Source organism: Taurulus bubalis, assembly GCF_910589615.1.
Source record: "Taurulus bubalis genome assembly, chromosome: 15".
Taxonomy (NCBI): domain Eukaryota; kingdom Metazoa; phylum Chordata; class Actinopteri; order Perciformes; family Cottidae; genus Taurulus; species Taurulus bubalis.
In genome coordinates this window covers 8,615,082-8,631,870 of record NC_136603.1, presented here as the reverse complement: position 1 = coordinate 8,631,870, position 16,789 = coordinate 8,615,082, and the positions used below count along the sequence as shown (strand labels likewise).

At 38.1% G+C, this 16,789-nt stretch overlaps 3 protein-coding genes across 3 annotated transcripts; all 3 read right to left on the bottom strand.

Moving 5' to 3' along the window:
- Window positions 1-3,171: 3,171 nt before the first annotated feature.
- LOC306747318 (olfactory receptor 6B1-like) lies at window positions 3,172-4,137 on the bottom strand (the record flags this gene model as incomplete). The annotated part of the gene is made up of 1 exon (XM_079230359.1): window positions 3,172-4,137. The coding sequence occupies one exon, from the start codon at window positions 4,135-4,137 to the stop codon at window positions 3,172-3,174; it is 966 nt and encodes a 321-aa protein (XP_079086485.1).
- Window positions 4,138-9,416: 5,279 nt separating this feature from the next.
- LOC306748307 (olfactory receptor 6B1-like) lies at window positions 9,417-10,337 on the bottom strand (the record flags this gene model as incomplete). The annotated part of the gene is made up of 1 exon (XM_079231462.1): window positions 9,417-10,337. One exon carries the CDS (start codon window positions 10,335-10,337, stop codon window positions 9,417-9,419), a length of 921 nt encoding a protein of 306 aa, XP_079087588.1.
- A 5,446-nt stretch (window positions 10,338-15,783) lies between these two features.
- LOC306748263 (olfactory receptor 6B1-like) lies at window positions 15,784-16,704 on the bottom strand (the record flags this gene model as incomplete). Its single annotated transcript, XM_079231412.1, has 1 exon — window positions 15,784-16,704. One exon carries the CDS (start codon window positions 16,702-16,704, stop codon window positions 15,784-15,786), a length of 921 nt encoding a protein of 306 aa, XP_079087538.1.
- Between the last annotated feature and the right edge of the window lie 85 nt (window positions 16,705-16,789).

Here is a 16,789-nt window from a genome sequence, read left to right as displayed (position 1 = left end):
TTATATGAAGTATAAATTATCTATAAAATCGTCAATATCTCAATAAGATATTAGTCAACGTATGTAGTTTGAAAGTGAAGGTATTAACAGTTTTACTTACCAAGGCTGTGACTGTGGTCGGATGCAGGCGGCCAAGCTGACCCTTGACCTGTGTAAAGGGTACTGGCAAGTTCAGGGTTCCAAGCAGAATGTTCAGATTCAGAATAAGAGTTTCAGAGGTGTAATCTTTTAATTTAGTACATTTGTGGTATTTTGATACTATTTATGGTGAAATTGAGAAATAATGAAAATCTCTGTGTACAAGATGGAAGCGTATGCTGTGTTGTATCCGTATTTTGCAGAAAACATTCATTGTATGTGTAGCACCAGATTGGTCCTCTGTGACATTAGTCTGTGCACACAAACACATGCTTCATTTTCTTTTGTTTTATGTTAATAAAAAATGTAGGTACATAATAATACAAATATGTATTTCTATCAAGCAGAAGTATTGTACATGATAGTGTTGTTTTGGGAAAACACTCTTGCAACAACCTGGCTTACTGAGTTAGCCAGATAATTTTCAGGATAAGATTACGTAGGTCAGGCTTTTTGGTTCCACGAAGCAAGTTTGGAAAAATCCCCATAGCGACACATCCAAATCCCTTAACCTGCTCCCGCGCAGGCTAACTAAAATTCACTGGATAAGCTGGCCACTCCCACCGGACAAAAAAGGCAGCTCCCTTCCTCACTGATGAAGGAGCGATATTAGTTATATTAGTTTTATAGGGAGAGAGTTATTCTTTCTCACATCATCATGACTTCCTGTATGAGCGCAATCGATTCTGCCGACAAGGAATCATTTATTTACGAGACCTCCTCGAGTCGTACATTGAACACCACACGCCCAGCCGGCGATTGACCGTCTCACATTCTGTATGCATAGCCTGGATCACATACTTTATGCAGACTGGATCACAGCCTTGAGCTTTTTTGCGAGTGGTACATGTTTGTACAGTGTCGGCGATGCGGAGAACATCGGGAAAGCCGCTGCATGCCGTGCTGTTCGTAAAGTTTATTTAGCGCTTAAGAAACGTATGGATGTGTGTCAGCATGCGTAGGTCAAAATCCACAGCCCGCCACTGGGTAATCTACACATACATGTATATACATGTATATACATCTGATTGATTTGGGTGATGAGGCAACATATAATAATATATATTATATTATATTATAGAATATTAGAGTATTGGCAACGCATTTGCTGTGAAGGCAGCATTAGACTTTGCCATGATTATATGGTTTTGACTTCCTCATATGCGTTCATGATCATCTCCTGCTCCTCAGCGGAGAAAAAAAGAGTCTGTTCCTATGAGTTTAGCCTGACGTCAATCATCGCAATAATTAAAGCTGGATAATAGGACATTTTATCGACTTTGTTGAACCACGTACGAGGAATAGGGCCCAGGTACGCACTGCTAGCTATGTCAGTGCTTTTGCCTTAGTTTGCACTGCTAGCATTGTTAGCTCTGTGCGAGCTGCCGGCTTCACCATGTTGGGAGCTGTTGAGAGGCAATCAAAATGCTTCAAGTCGTGTATCTTGCACCTTTAAAAGGAGGAGGACGATTTAATATTGTCTTCCTTTTGATAATATAAATCGTTATATTCTGTAGATATTCTTAATTTCATTATTCCTATGTCTATTAGAGTTCAGGTTGCGCAAGGTCAGTTTAACAAATACTTTCTGTGAGAAGTTTCTGTTCCTCAAGGTTCCACATTTTGCACCACAACACTCATGCCTGTTTATCAGTATATTGACATTAGAGAAGCAGACTGGTCGTTGCACGTTCCAGCCTTATGAGAAAAGATGAGGACACGATTGTCCTCCTCTTAGATAAGTTAAAGCCAATAGAAATGTTAGATGTTCATGACGGAAAACCGTGTATTAAAGAGCCGAACTTCCGGCTGTTCGGGGTGTTTTTGGACGGTCAACCTGCATGTTGACTGGACGACTCCCTGCTATCGCGATTGCAGCTGCTTTGCTACTTTGCTTGTGATCGAGGAAAATAAATTCCGAGAACGAGAGAAATAGTTTGACTAAGTTCCTCCGGAGGCTACACCAGGCATCCAATAATTGACACACGCTATCAATTTTTATTTTGACCCCTTCAATATTTATTTTGGGAAAATGTTTCCTATTCCGGTGTGACGGTCAAAGGACAGTGGATGTTGTATCTTGGACAGATTGTAAAGCCCTCTGTGGCAAATTTCTGATTAGTGATATTGGGCTATACAAATACAATTCTATTTTATTTAATTGAGTTAACAGTGACAGAGTATAGAGGTAGGAAATATGTGTAGAAGCAGAAAACAAAACCAAAAAACAAACTCAAACCCATCCAATACCTTTTTGATGAATTGGAACACTGACTGTGAATCAAGTCTTATCACACAACCTTTTGTGCTTTGGACCTGGTTTTGGGCCTCAGATTCAGTTATTATGGTATGTATTGTATGTGATTGTCCTTACACGAGGACCAACCTGTTTTGTTGATGGACCTCATAAGTAAAAGATGAATGGCGTGGTCAAACTTATTTTTTAGTGTTCTATCCCACAGTTCTGGTCACTATAGAAAATCACCACCAGGTTTTTTTTCCCTGCAGAGTTACAGAAGACACACAATCCTTTTTTACAGGACAAGTCAACTCAACAAAGAATAAACTGAACATGATATGTAAAATCCGTGATTGGTTTAGGTACATAAAAGAATCTGATGTGCTCCACTAATTCACATGAGATTACCATGTTATTGACAATAAAGATCTGCTTATGTAACTCCCACCTGTTGTAATTAAATGTCACAGTAAACATGATGATTAAGCCTCAGTATCATTAGTCCACTACGCTCTCTATGTATCGCCAGGACATAAATCTATTGTTGATGTCCTGCTCTGGGACCAGCAGTCTCCATGCAGAAGAAACATGCAACTGTGTGCATCAACTCCCTATGCGCTGAGAGAAGGCCACTAACGTTAGATACTGGATGACAAAGGCGTTTCTCTGAATGTTTTCTGTGTTAACTTTGATATTGAAAAAAGTAACAAAAGTGACAAATATTTAATTTAGTCTCAAATGTTTTTCATGGTGACGGAAACACATCAGAGAACAGTGTACAATATCCCAAATATTTATTTTCTATCAAATAAAATTCTTTTACATGATTGTCTTATTTTGGGTAGCTTCAATCCATACATAAAAGGGGTGATCATTGGTTGCACAATGAAGATATATACAGATAAAGTAATGCGCACTTTATCTGGTACATGGGCCACATCAAACCTGGAATCTGCAAAATGAAAAATGCCGCTAAGAAACATATTTGACAGTGAGGCAATCTGAGGTGTGCAGGTGCTAATGGCTTTCTGTTTGTTTTCTTTGGATGTATTTAGACAAACCGACAAAATCTTCACATAAGAGACTAAAATAAGAACAAATGGGATAACCACAGTCGCAAAGGCAAAAAGCAGGTCAGATATGCTGGTAAGTACTGAGACTGAACATGCAAGTTTTATCACTAAGTGGTGGTCACAAAATACTTTGTCAATGACATTTCCACAAAATGTCAAAGGGATGATGAATGAAAATGAGAAAATAAAGTTAGCAAATGAATACATCCATATAAGCAGAAGCATCTTACCTACTCTCCCTGTGCTCATAATGACATTGTAGTGGAGAGGATAACATATACAGACATATCTGTCATAGGCCATAGCTGCTAAACTGCATAACTCAACAGAACTACATGTGTAGATACAACACATCTGCAGAAAGCACCATGGCAGTGTCACCTCATGTGTATCGGAAAACATCTGTGAGAGCAGAAGAGGATACAATGAAGTGCTACCACCCATTTCATTCACAAATAAATTACATAATAATATATACATCGGCTCATGCAATGTCCTGTCCATATATATGACCACAATAAGAATTGTGTTTGACACACAAATAGAGAGGTACCATAACAGCATTATGATAAAATACAGGTATTTTAAGTTTCCAATATTACCATATGCAGCCAGCACAAAAGACACAATCTCAGTTGAGTTCTCCATCTCTTTCTTGTGCACTATGCGTGAGACAAAGTAGAACATAGGGGGGAAGAAGCAGAAACACTGGTTTAGTAATGTTGTCATCTATTATCCTTTTTAATAATAGCTCAACTAAATATTCTACCTGCATTAACATTTTCTTATCATTGTGGTGCAAGGCAGGCAAACACATTGAGGAGCTTTTCTTGGCCGTTAAATTCCAACGGTACAGTCACAACTAATAAAAAATGAACCTCACCGGTTTGAATTTTGTCCAAAGTTATTTTCTCCATCAACTGAGATAAATATCAACACCTCTAATCACATAACAACATTTATCATACATTTGAAAAAAAAATCACAATTTACACTCTTTACCCAAGGCATCTCCAACAGATGAAAGCCTCCAGGCGTCTGCTGCGACCCTCCCAACTGAACAAGACAAAAGCTTCTGCTGAACTTTATACACGTCTTGTTCACATTGGTGGGTTGGGCGACACTGAATTTACATTAAAAATTAATATGTAATTTCATATATTCAAATTTTGATTTGTTGTCTTCTTCTGTCCCCTCCATTGTTTTGTTTTTCCTCAGTTTTCCTCTGCAGGAAGTACACATTTTAGCCAAAACCTGCTGGAAACGTATACATAGACAACAAAACAAAAACAAAAAGATGCAAATTGAAGTAATAGAAAAACAAAAAGACATCAGATAAAGAAACAAAAGAAACACAAAAAGAAAGGCAGCACATGAGAAGAAATAATCTATACACCCGTATACTGAATAGAATGTCCTGTCGTGACCTCTGACCTCAAACCGCTGACCTTAAACCTATCCAATACCTTTTTGATGAATTGGAACATTGACTGTGAATCAAGTCTTATCACACAACCGTTTGACCTGGTTTTGGGCCTCAGAGTCACAGTTATTATGGTATGTATTGTACGTTATTGTCCTAAAACGAAGACCAACCTGTTTTGTTGATGGACCTGATAAGTAAAAGTTGAATGTGTGCTCCAACCTATTTTTTAGTGTTCTATCGCATAGTTCTGGTCACTATAGAAAATCACCAGGGTTATTTTTCCTGCAGAGTTACAGAAGATACACAATCCTTTTTTACAGGTTGAGTCATAGACTCAACTATGAATAAACTGAACACGATTTGTAAAATCAGTGAAGTACAGTAAAAAAAAAAGCTAAGAAAAATAGCATTATAAACTATGAGGATGACTGTTTGGCTTGTATGGATTTAGTTAGACACATTTTAAACAAAGTCTGAAAAAGCTGAAAAATAGTTTTATTTACTACAGATAATGCTAACGATATTATGCATACACATTACACTGTATGGCACAGGACTCAATGAAGATGCCTTCTTTCATTAAAGTGTATTTGTGACAAAAAAAACACTTTAATGAAAGTTTAACTTGACTAAACACTGGCCTGTGACACTGAGGACATCAGCCAAAACATTTCCTAGGAGAGAACCTGATGTGCTCCACTAATTCACATGACATTACCATGTTATTGACAATAAAGATCTGCTTATGTAACTCCCACCTGTTGTAATGCAATGTCACAGCAAACATGATGATTAAGCCTCAGTGTCAATAGTCCACTACATTCTCTATGTATTCCCAGGACATCAAACTATTGTTGATGTCCTGCTCTGGGACCAGCAGTCTCCATGCAGAAGAAACATGCAACTGTGTGCATCAACTCCCTATGCGCTGAGAGAAGGCCACTAACGCTAGATACTGGATGACAAAGACGTTTCTATGAATGTTTTCTGTGTTAACTTTGATATTGAAAAAAAAAATTCATGCTCTCTAACATCAGATCAATTGTAGCAAAAATATCTGACCAAAATGTATTGAATCCCCACAATCATTGGATTCAAACAAGGCAAAAATAAATTGCTGCCTTCAAGTCCTCCTCTCACCCAAGCAAAGAGCAGAACCTCAGCCTGTATCTACTTGGTATCTGCTTAGGCTTACCTACACTAAGCCATTGCACAAGTTAGATATTGTTGTCATGTTCTGAACCTTTGTATGAGGAAATTCTATCTAACTAGACCTCGTTGAATTTTAATTGAATACCTCTGGGTGAAAGGATCAGGCTAACATATTGTGAAATTGTGTTTTCCAGGTAATTCGTTCTCTGGAAAAACTTGGAAATATATCCAACTATATGTTGCGCACTTGGACGTAGGAGATCCAGGCGTGCATGGTTTTTTAATAATTGCTTTTCCTCAACAGCACAAAAGTACACGAACACACTGAAAAATACAGAAAGACACTGATAAACCGCACTGCATACTACAAGCTATTCTAGTCCACTACTGAATCAAATGTGTTCTTATATATACACAGTGTATACATATCAGTGTATACTTTCACTCTTAACAACTTCATTCACACTGGCGACATTCTACCCATTCACACAACTGTCATTCTCACAGGCTACAGGTGGTTACTACGGTGTTTCCCGGGCGCTAGCGAGCTAAGCTAAGTGATTCATTATATTCCAGACACGTCACGACATTCAACTTCCAAACTGACATACATTCATATTTGCCTTCCTAACAGTTATGCCCCTGTGTCGCTACATGCATTACCATTTAATCACTTTCACTTTCACCCACCTGAAAAGTACAGAAAGACACAGGCGGATGTTAGTGACGTCGGTCTGCAGCGGTGAAACTACAATGTTGTAGTCCATCTCGGACCACAATAAAGCGCATCTTAAATACTTCGTCTCTGTGTTCTTATAGTGTTGCGTCATGCAGACGACATAAACAACCCGGTTCAAAGTATTACTTTATGAACAACATAAACAATCCGGTTCAAAGTATTACTTTATTAACGAGGTTGGAGTAGAAATGAAAAAAGGAATATGAAAGTGAAACCAATTTTTTTTTTTTGAGAAGAAAGCTACTAAACTGTTCCGTTTCAAACTTGCTGAATTAAATACGTTCTCAAACTAACAATGTCTCATATCCCTTTATGTTGTTATGGTTTATATGAAGATTATAATTTGATCATGAGAATATGAAGACAACAGTTTATGAAACGCCACACAACTCAGTTTGACCTAGAAGTGTTGACTTGATAGTGTTTTATTGTATTGCGAAAAAATTTGATTTAAAGATGATACTCAGAAACATGACTCAGACTGAAGAGCTCGCCCAGTTTAACCCTTTTATCAAAGCTTCTGTAACTGAAGTCAAATAAAAGAATGAGGGCTGAGGCTGTAGTACAGGGGTGCCCACACTTTTTTGGCTTACGAGCTACTTTTAAAATGACCAAGTCAAAAAGATCTACCTACATTAATAATGCTTATATATAAAGCATTATTAATGTATAAATATACAGAGTATACTTTATATTTACAATATTGGCGTACCTTGCATAACTGCATGAATCCTTATGACACAATACAATTCTGTACATTTTTGGTCATTACATTTTACTCTGATGACTTCACTGCATGGAACCAGCAGAGTTGCATAGTCCGGACAGTAGCTGCTGGTAGTCAGCGTCAGGCAGACCAAATGGTCATCAGTCATGGTGGAACGGTGTTTGGACTGAATCTTTTTCATGTGGGAAAAGGCTGACTGTAGGGCTGCAACTAACGATTATTTTCATAAACGACTAATCTACTGACTATTTTTTTTCGATTAATCGACTAATCTAATGACTATTTCCCATAACAAATTAAGAATAGTAACTCAAAATGTTGGAATTTGAACTTCAAATGTATTTGAGTAACAAGATCTGAACATCAGAACATCATCATAACAAATAAATTAAATAGTAATACAAATTAAAGTGCAAATATGCTTTAAAAGTAAAGACAAAGTACAAATAAAGCTTTAAAGGTAACTCAACATAGCAATCAAGCCTCTGAAAGTGCAAAAATAACTAAAGAATAACTGGGCTGCAAGTGCCATTCAAAGTCCAAAAGTTTAAAAAAATTGTCCATCCGACCCGATAATTAAAGCGCAAGGGTTTAAAAGTAAATCAAAATGACTTATTACAGTCCCACGTCTTGCTGCTCCCTCCTTCAGGGAAACACACAATTGACACACGTTTTAAATTGTAATTCAGAAACGTGAGCATATTGACATACTCTTAGTTGGTTGTATTCTGCATGTTTAACAACATGGAGAAACTCCTGTATCTCCGGACAGAGCTCTATAAGCCATCTCACATCAGTGTGCAGCAGGAAGTCAGAGTGGCTGCAGTCCTTCTCCAGATGTAATTAAGGAAGTCGGGGAAAACATCTCCCTGTACTTGGCAATACATCCATTCAAGCGGCCAACCATTGCGGGCGCAGCGTCCGTAGTGATTGACATTAATTTGCACACTGGGAGCTGGGTTTTGTCGCTAAAGTTTTTTTAATTTTTTTTTATTATTATTATTTTTTAAATGGCATGCGATCTACCCGCACTACCTCCGCGATCGACGTATTGGGCACCCCTGCTGTAGTACAACACCAGAGAGAGATAATTTCAAATACAGCAGTTTGATCTCTTTACAGAAGTTTTCAGCAACAGCAATGAAACATTCGTAGTTTGCCAGCAGGGTTAACCGATTATTGAAAGTATTCCCACGTTATAGCATGATATTATTTACATGATCTGGATTCGTCCGTCATGATCGTTTGTTCTCATGAACGGCCGAATGGTGTGTCACTTTAAATGTCACCGCCGCAAGGAATTGTGGGGCGGCATTTTCTCCTTTCCTTTCGTAAAGGCAGGTCCAGTGTTTTCTATGCTAAAGGAGCTAAGTAAGGAAGCATTGGAGCACCTTTCCTTTGCATTTAGAGAATTCGACCAGCACTTATCATGGCGGGTACCTCCGGGTCATTTCACTCAGTTGGGAACCTTCCTAACCAAAAAGGACTATTCGACCGCAGCCACACTCTAGAATCAGGCATGGGCTTTCTGAACTCATAGTAAACATTTCATGATATCTTTTGTAAATCATTAATCAGAAAAAATCAACACTATTTGTGTCAGAGTACATGCAGGCTGATGCAGATGCCACATGTTTAATAACTATAATAACTTAAGAGGCCATTTATTGATACATACTTTCAGTTGTTATTCGCAATTCAATTTGTGTTGACTGTGTTGATTACATTTCATGGTCATTTTGGAGGCTGTATTTGTTGCTGCTGTTGTTTTGATCGTTAAAAAGTGTTTCTGATATGTTTTCATTCCTATTGCCTTGTACATTAAGACAAATTCTTATTTTTGTTTCAAATGTTTTTTTATGGTGAAGGACATACATCAAAGAACTTTACATCACAGTGTACATTATTGAACATATTTATTATCAATCAAACAGAAGTCTTTTACATGATTCTCTTATTTTGGGTAGCTTCAATCCATACATAAAAGGGGTGATCATTGGTTGGAAAATGAAGATATATACAGATAAAATAATGCGCACTTTATCTGGTACACGGGCCACATCAAACCTGGAATCTGCAAAATGAAAAAGGGCGCCAATAAACATATTTGACAGTGAGACAATCTGAGGTGTGCAGGTGCTAATGGCTTTCTGTTTGTTTTCTTTGGATGTATTTAGACAAACAGACAAAATCTTCACGTAAGAGACTAAAATAAGACTAAATGGGATAACCATAGTCACAAAGGCAAAAAACAGGTCAGCTATGTCAGTGAGTACTGAGACTGAACATGCAAGTTTTATCACTAAGTGGTGGTCACAAAATACTTTGTCAATGACATTTCCACAAAATGTCAAAGGGATGATGAATGAAAATGAGAAAATAAAGTTAGCAAATGAATACATCCATATAAGCAGAAGGATCATACCTACTCTTCCTGTGCTCATAATGACATTGTAGTGGAGAGGACAACATATAGAGACATATCTGTCATAGGCCATAGCTGCTAAACTGCAAAACTCAATAGAACTACATGTGTAGATACAACACATCTGCAGAAAGCACCATGGCAGTGTCACCTCATGTGTATCGGAAAACATCTGTGAGAGCAGAAGAGGATACAATGAAGTGCTACCACCCATTTCATTCACAAATAAATTACATAATAATATATACATCGGCTCATGCAATCTCCTGTCCATATATATGACCACAATAAGAATTGTGTTCGACACACAAATAGAGAGGTACCATAACAGCATTATGCTGAAATACAGGTATTTTAAGTTTCCAATATAACCATATGCAGCCAGCACAAAAGACACAATCTCAGTTGAGTTCTCCATCTCTTTCTTGTGCACTATGTGTGAGACAAAGTAGAACACAGAGGAAGAAGCAGAAACACTGGATCAGTAATAGCGTTATCTATTATCCTTTTTTAAAATAGCTCAACTAACTATTCTACCTGCATTTAAATGTTCTAATGATCCTGGGTTAAGGCAGGAAAACACATTGAGGAGCTTTTTTTGGCTGTTAAATTCCAGAGTTAAGAAACAAAGACTACAAAATTAACCTCTCTGATTTGAATTTTGTCCAAAGTTATTTTCCTATCAACTAAGATACATATCAACAACTCTGATCTATGTGTGCAACAGCACAGTAGTGTGTTTCTCCACACTGCTGAAAAATACGAAGCCAAATGGATTCAGGTCATAGAGGAATACTACATTACTGATGTGATGCAGAAAACTGTCTTTTCAGTCACCTGTGACAAAATGTCAGGCTGTACATATCAGTAATCACAGAACAACATTTAGCATACAGTATATGCTAAACTGCAAAACTCAACAGAACCACATGTGTAGATACAACACATCTGCAGAAAACACCATGGCAGTGTCACCTCATGTGTATCTGAAAACATCTGTGAGAGCAGAAGAGGATACACTGATGTGCTGCCACACATTTCATTCACAAATAAATTATATAATAATATATACATTACAGTATATGAACAAAAAATCCTAATTTAAGCTCTTGACCCAAGGTATCTCCAACAGATGAAAGCCTCCAGACGTCTGCTGCGACCCTCCCAACTGAACAAGACAAAAGCCTCTGCTGAACTTTATACACTTCTTGTACACATTGGTGGGTTGGGCGACACTGAATTTGCATAAGAAAACAATATGCAAATGTATATATTCCAGATTGGATTTGTGATCTTCTTCTGTTCCCTACATAGTTTTTCTTTTTAGTTTTTTCTGCAGGATTTAAAAGTTTGCCTTTTGGAAAATTAAACATAGAAAACAAAACAAAAAGACAATAATAGTTGCTCACGAACATAAGTGAGATGATTGGGAAATGTTAAGGTGCTATTTTTAGCATCAAACAACTATTATTTATGTAAAGATAAAGTGGAGTAAAGTCTAACTGAGCAGAGAATATAGGCCCTCTGCCTCTGTGTGTGTTGTTATTCAAGCTTCTCCTTGCTTTTTAGACATAACTGGGCCGACCACGGGTTCTTATAGATTAGTACTGGTTAGCTCTGCGCCACCGGCACTGCCGCTCTGTGCTGCCGCTCTGCGCTGCCGCTCTCCGCCACCGCTGTGCACCACCGCTCTCATATGGTGGTTTCAGTTGAGAACCTCGTCCCGAACGAGAGTGTCTTCACGGAAGCCTAGCGCTCATCCTCCGGTTCCCCCTCAGGTATGCACTGCTAGCTCTGTCAGTGCTTTTGCCGTAGTTTGCACTGTTAGCATTGTTAGCTCTGTGCGACCTGCTGGCTTGCCTTCACCATGTTGAGAGCTGTTGAGAGGCAATCAAAATGCTCCAAGTCGTGTATCTTGCACCTGTAAAAGAAGCAGGACGATTTAATATGTCTTCCTTTTTATTTTTACCTCTTCAATGTTTATTTTGGTAAAATGTTCCAAGTCCGATGAGACGGTCAAAGGACAGTCGATGTTGTATGTTGGACAAATATTAAAGCCCTCTGAGGCCAATTTGTGAGTAGTGATATTGGGCTATACAAATCAAATTGTATTTCATTTAATTTAATTGAGTTAACAGTGACAGAGTATAGAGGTAGGACATAAGTGTAGAAGCAGAAAACAAAACCACCACAACAAAACAAGAATATAAATGCAGATTGAAGTCATATAAAACAAAAAGACATCAGATAAAGAAACAAAAGAAACACAAAAATAAAAGCAGCACATGAGAAGAAATAATCTATACACCCGTTTACTGAATTGACTGTCCTGTTGTGACCTCTGACCTCACACCTCTGACCTCAAACCCATCCAATACCTTTTTGATGAATTGGAACACTGACTGTGAATCAAGTCTTATCACACAACCTTTTGTGCTTTGGACCTGGTTTTGGGCCTCAGATTCAGTTATTATGGTATGTATTGCACGTGATTGTCCTTACACGAGGACCAACCTGTTTTGTTGATGAACCTCATAAGTAAAAGATGAATGGCGTGGTCAAACTTATTTTTTTGTGTTCTATCCGACAGTTCTGGTCACTATAGAAAATCACCACCAGGGTTATTTTTCCTGCAGAGTTACAGAAGATACACACACATTTTTACAGGATAAGTCATAACCTCAACTATGAATAAACTGAACATGATATGTAAAATGATTGGTTTAGGTACATAAAAAAAGAATCTGATGTGCTCCACTAATTCACATGAGATTACCATGTTATTGACAATAAAGATCTGCTTATGTAACTCCCACCTGTTGTAATGAAATGTCACAGTAAACATGATGATTAAGCCTCAGTGTCATTAGTCCACTACGTTCTCTTTGTATCCCCAGGACAAAAATCTATTGTTGATGTCCTGCTCTGGGACCAGCAGTCTCCATGCAGAAGAAACATGCAACTGTGTGCATCAACTCCCTATGCGCCGAGAGAAGGCCACTAACGTTAGATACTGGATGACAAAGGCGTTTCTCTGAATGTTTTCTGTGTTAACTTTGATATTGAAAAAAGTATTTATGCTCTCTAACAACAGATCAATTGTAGCAAAAATATCTGACCAAAATCTATTGAATCACCACAATCATTGGATTCAAACAAGGCAAAAAATAAATTGCTGCCTTCAAGTCCTCCTCTACGGAAGCGCATTGCATTCACTGGATAAAAAAAAATAGACCCCTTTTCTCGTAATTACGACATCCTGATCTCGTAATTAAGAGATCTTTTCTCGTAATTACGAGATCTTTTCTCGTAATTACGAGATCCTGATATCGTAATTACGACATCCTGATCTCGTAATTACGAGAAAAGATAAAGAAAAAGGAAACGTCTGTAAATTCTCTCTCAGTGGCAATGATGGGGCTATGGCAGTTAATCTGCTATTATTACCTTCTCGGTTTGAGACACTGGGAAATACTGATGTTTCTAAAAAGTGAGGATGGTATTAAATTGAGTAGGTCAACACTGCGCAGGCATCTCAAGGCGTTAGGATTGTTCAGGCGGAAAGCCCAGTCTGACGTGCTGGATGTCGCTCTGTTTCTGCAGGAGCAGTTGAACCCACATGGGATGCTTCATGGATACAAATTCATGCATTTGAAATGCATCCAATCTGGTTTGGTAGTGACTGCAACGGACCTCTGAGAGTTTAAAGTATTGTAATAGTTTGTTCCTTTTTTGTTGTCCTTTATTTTAGTCCGTTTTGTTACTGCAGTCGGTGCATTTCCGGTTGCGCTCTTATTTTGAAGGTACAAAAAACGGAAGTTAGTAAGAAACGGGCAGAAAGGAAAAGTTGCCATAACAACGGAAAACAGTGATAAAAAGGTTGCGGATGTATTCGTTTAGGACCTGGCTGATATGGGCACAAGGTTTGCACCTGTTCAAGTTCATTTTTTGAGAAAATATTGTTTTAGATTGTTACGTTTTTTGTCTGTGTCAGAGCTTTAGCTAACCAACTGCTATTTCCGTTTTCTTCATAGTTCTTACGGTGAGTTCAATAAACCTTTACGAACCATCACTTAAAGACTCCAGACTATAATCCTGCCGGGGATGCTACAGTGACTCAAAGAACTGTGCGGCACCTGTTAAAAATCCTAGATCCCCAAGGAGTAGCTAAGGCAACGGAACCGTCTAAGAAGACGCCTGTACACATACATGCATACAGACGCCTGTACACATACATGCATACAGACGCCTGTACACATACATGCATACAGACGCCTGTACACATACATGCATACAGACGCCTGTACACATACATGCATACAGACGCCTGTACACATACATGCCATACAGTGGCCAGTATGGCACCTTTCGTAATCAGGTCAGGATGTCGTAATTACGAGAAAAGATCTCGTTATTACGAGATCAGGATGTCGTAATTACGAGAAAAGGGATCTATTTTTTTTGTATCCAGTGAATGCAATGCGCTTCCGTACTCCTCTCACCCAAGCAAAGAGCAGAACCTCGGCCTCGTATCTACTTGGTATCTGCTAAGGCTTACCTACACTGAGCCATTGCACAAGTTCGATATTGGTGTCATGTTCGGAACCTTTGTATGAGAAAATACTATCGAACTAGACCTCGTTGAATTTTAATTGAATACCTCTGGGTGAAAGGATCAGGCTGACATATTGTGAAATTGTGTTTTCCAGGTAATTCGTTCTCTGGAAAAACTTGGAAATAAATCCAACTATACGTGAGGTCCTTTTCTATCTCTGCTTCCAGAATTTGGGTTTATTGATATAAAATACAGGCTGCAGTCGAATTGTCAAAAAATGACCTCCTAACGTCTAACCCTAATCACTTTTCCTTGACCTCTGTGGAAAACGTCACAGGGTTAAAGAAAGATGGGAAGGAGAATTCATGAGGAGCTAGGAAAAGACGACTGCGGTGTTTAGTAAATCCGACTCCACTTTCACTAAGCCACATAGTTATGACACGACGGCAGGCGGATGTTAGTGATGTCGGTCTGCAGTGGTGAAACTACAATGTTGTAGTCCATCTCGGACCACAATAAAGCGCATCTTAAATACTTTGTCCGTGTGTTCTTATAGTGTTGCGTCACTATAAGAACAAATAAAAAAAACTACAGGATAGTAAGAGCTGAATTGTTGCTCCATTTATCCAATTTCCACAATCATGGAAAAAGTGGGCCGGTCTTGAGCCTGAAATTCCCGGGCTGAAAAGTGGCCCCACTCCGGCCCTGAAGTGGTGACACAAAATAATTTGTCAATGACATTTCCACAAAATGTTAAAGGGATGACGAATTAAAATAGTAAAATAAAGTTTGCAAATGAATACATAACAGAAGCAGTAGGATCATACCTACTCTCCCTGTGCTCATAATTACATTGTAGTGTAAAGGATAACAGATACAGACATATCTGTCATAGGCCATAGCTGCCAAACGGCAAAATTCAACAGAACTACATGTGCAGCACATCTGCAGAAAACACCATGGCAGTGTCACGTCATGTGAATCAACTGTGTACCACTAATGCAGTTCATGAAATTATCTGCAGCAACAAATCCATATATCACTAAAACGGCTTTGTCTTTTTTTTTATTTTTGCGTTGTATGAAGATTTGTGCAACTTTCTACATTATTTTTTGTCTGTAGATTTTGAAACACACTCTGGAGACAAACACGTAATTTTTTCAAAGAGGAGAAATATCTGTCCTTGTTCTAAAAACTCTCTTGCAACATGAAGACAAATATTTATTTTTGTTTCAAATGTTTTTTTATTTTGAAGGACATACATCAAATAATTTTATATCACAGTGTACAATACTCAAAATATAAAGTTTTAATCAAACAGAAGTTTTTTACATGATTCTCTTATTTTGGGTAGCTTAAATCCATAAATAAAGGGGGTGATCATTGGTTGGACAATGAGGAGATATACAGATAAAATAATGCGCACTTTATCTGGTACACGGGCCACATCAAACCTGGAATCCGCAAAATGAAAAATGCAACCAACAAACATATTTGACAGTGAGACAATCTGAGGTGTGCAGGTGCTAATGGCTTTCTGTTTGTTTTCTTTGGATGTATTTAAACAAACCGACAAAATCTTCATGTAAGAGACTAAAATAAGACTAAATGGGATAACCATAGTCACAAAGGCAAAAAGCAGGTCAGATATGCTGGAAAGTACTGAGACTGAACATGCAAGTTTTATCACTAAGTGGTGGTCACAAAACACTTTGTCAATGACATTTCCACAAAATGTCAAAGGGATGATGAATGAAAATGAGAAAATAAAGTTAGCAAATGAATACATCCATATAAGCAGAAGCATCTTACCTACTCTCCCTGTGCTCATAATGACATTGTAGTGGAGAGGATAACATATACAGACATATCTGTCATAGGCCATAGCTGCAAAACTGCAAAACTCAACAGAACCACATGTGTAGATACAACACATCTGCAGAAAGCACCATGGCAGTGTCACCTCATGTGTATCTGAAAACATCTGTGAGAGAAGAAGAGGATACACTGATGTACTGCCACCCATTTCATTCACAAATAAATTACATAATAATATATACATCGGCTCATGCAATCTCCTGTCCATATATATGACCACAATAAGAATTGTGTTTGACACACAAATAGAGATGTACCATAACAGCATTATGATAAAATACAGGTATTTTAAGTTTCCAATATTACCATATGCAGCCAGCACAAAAGACACAATCTCCGTTGAGTTCTCCATCTCTTTCTTGTGCACTATGGGTGACACAAAGTAGAATACAGAGGCTAAAGCGGAAAGAGTGGTTCAGTAATAGTGTTATCTATTA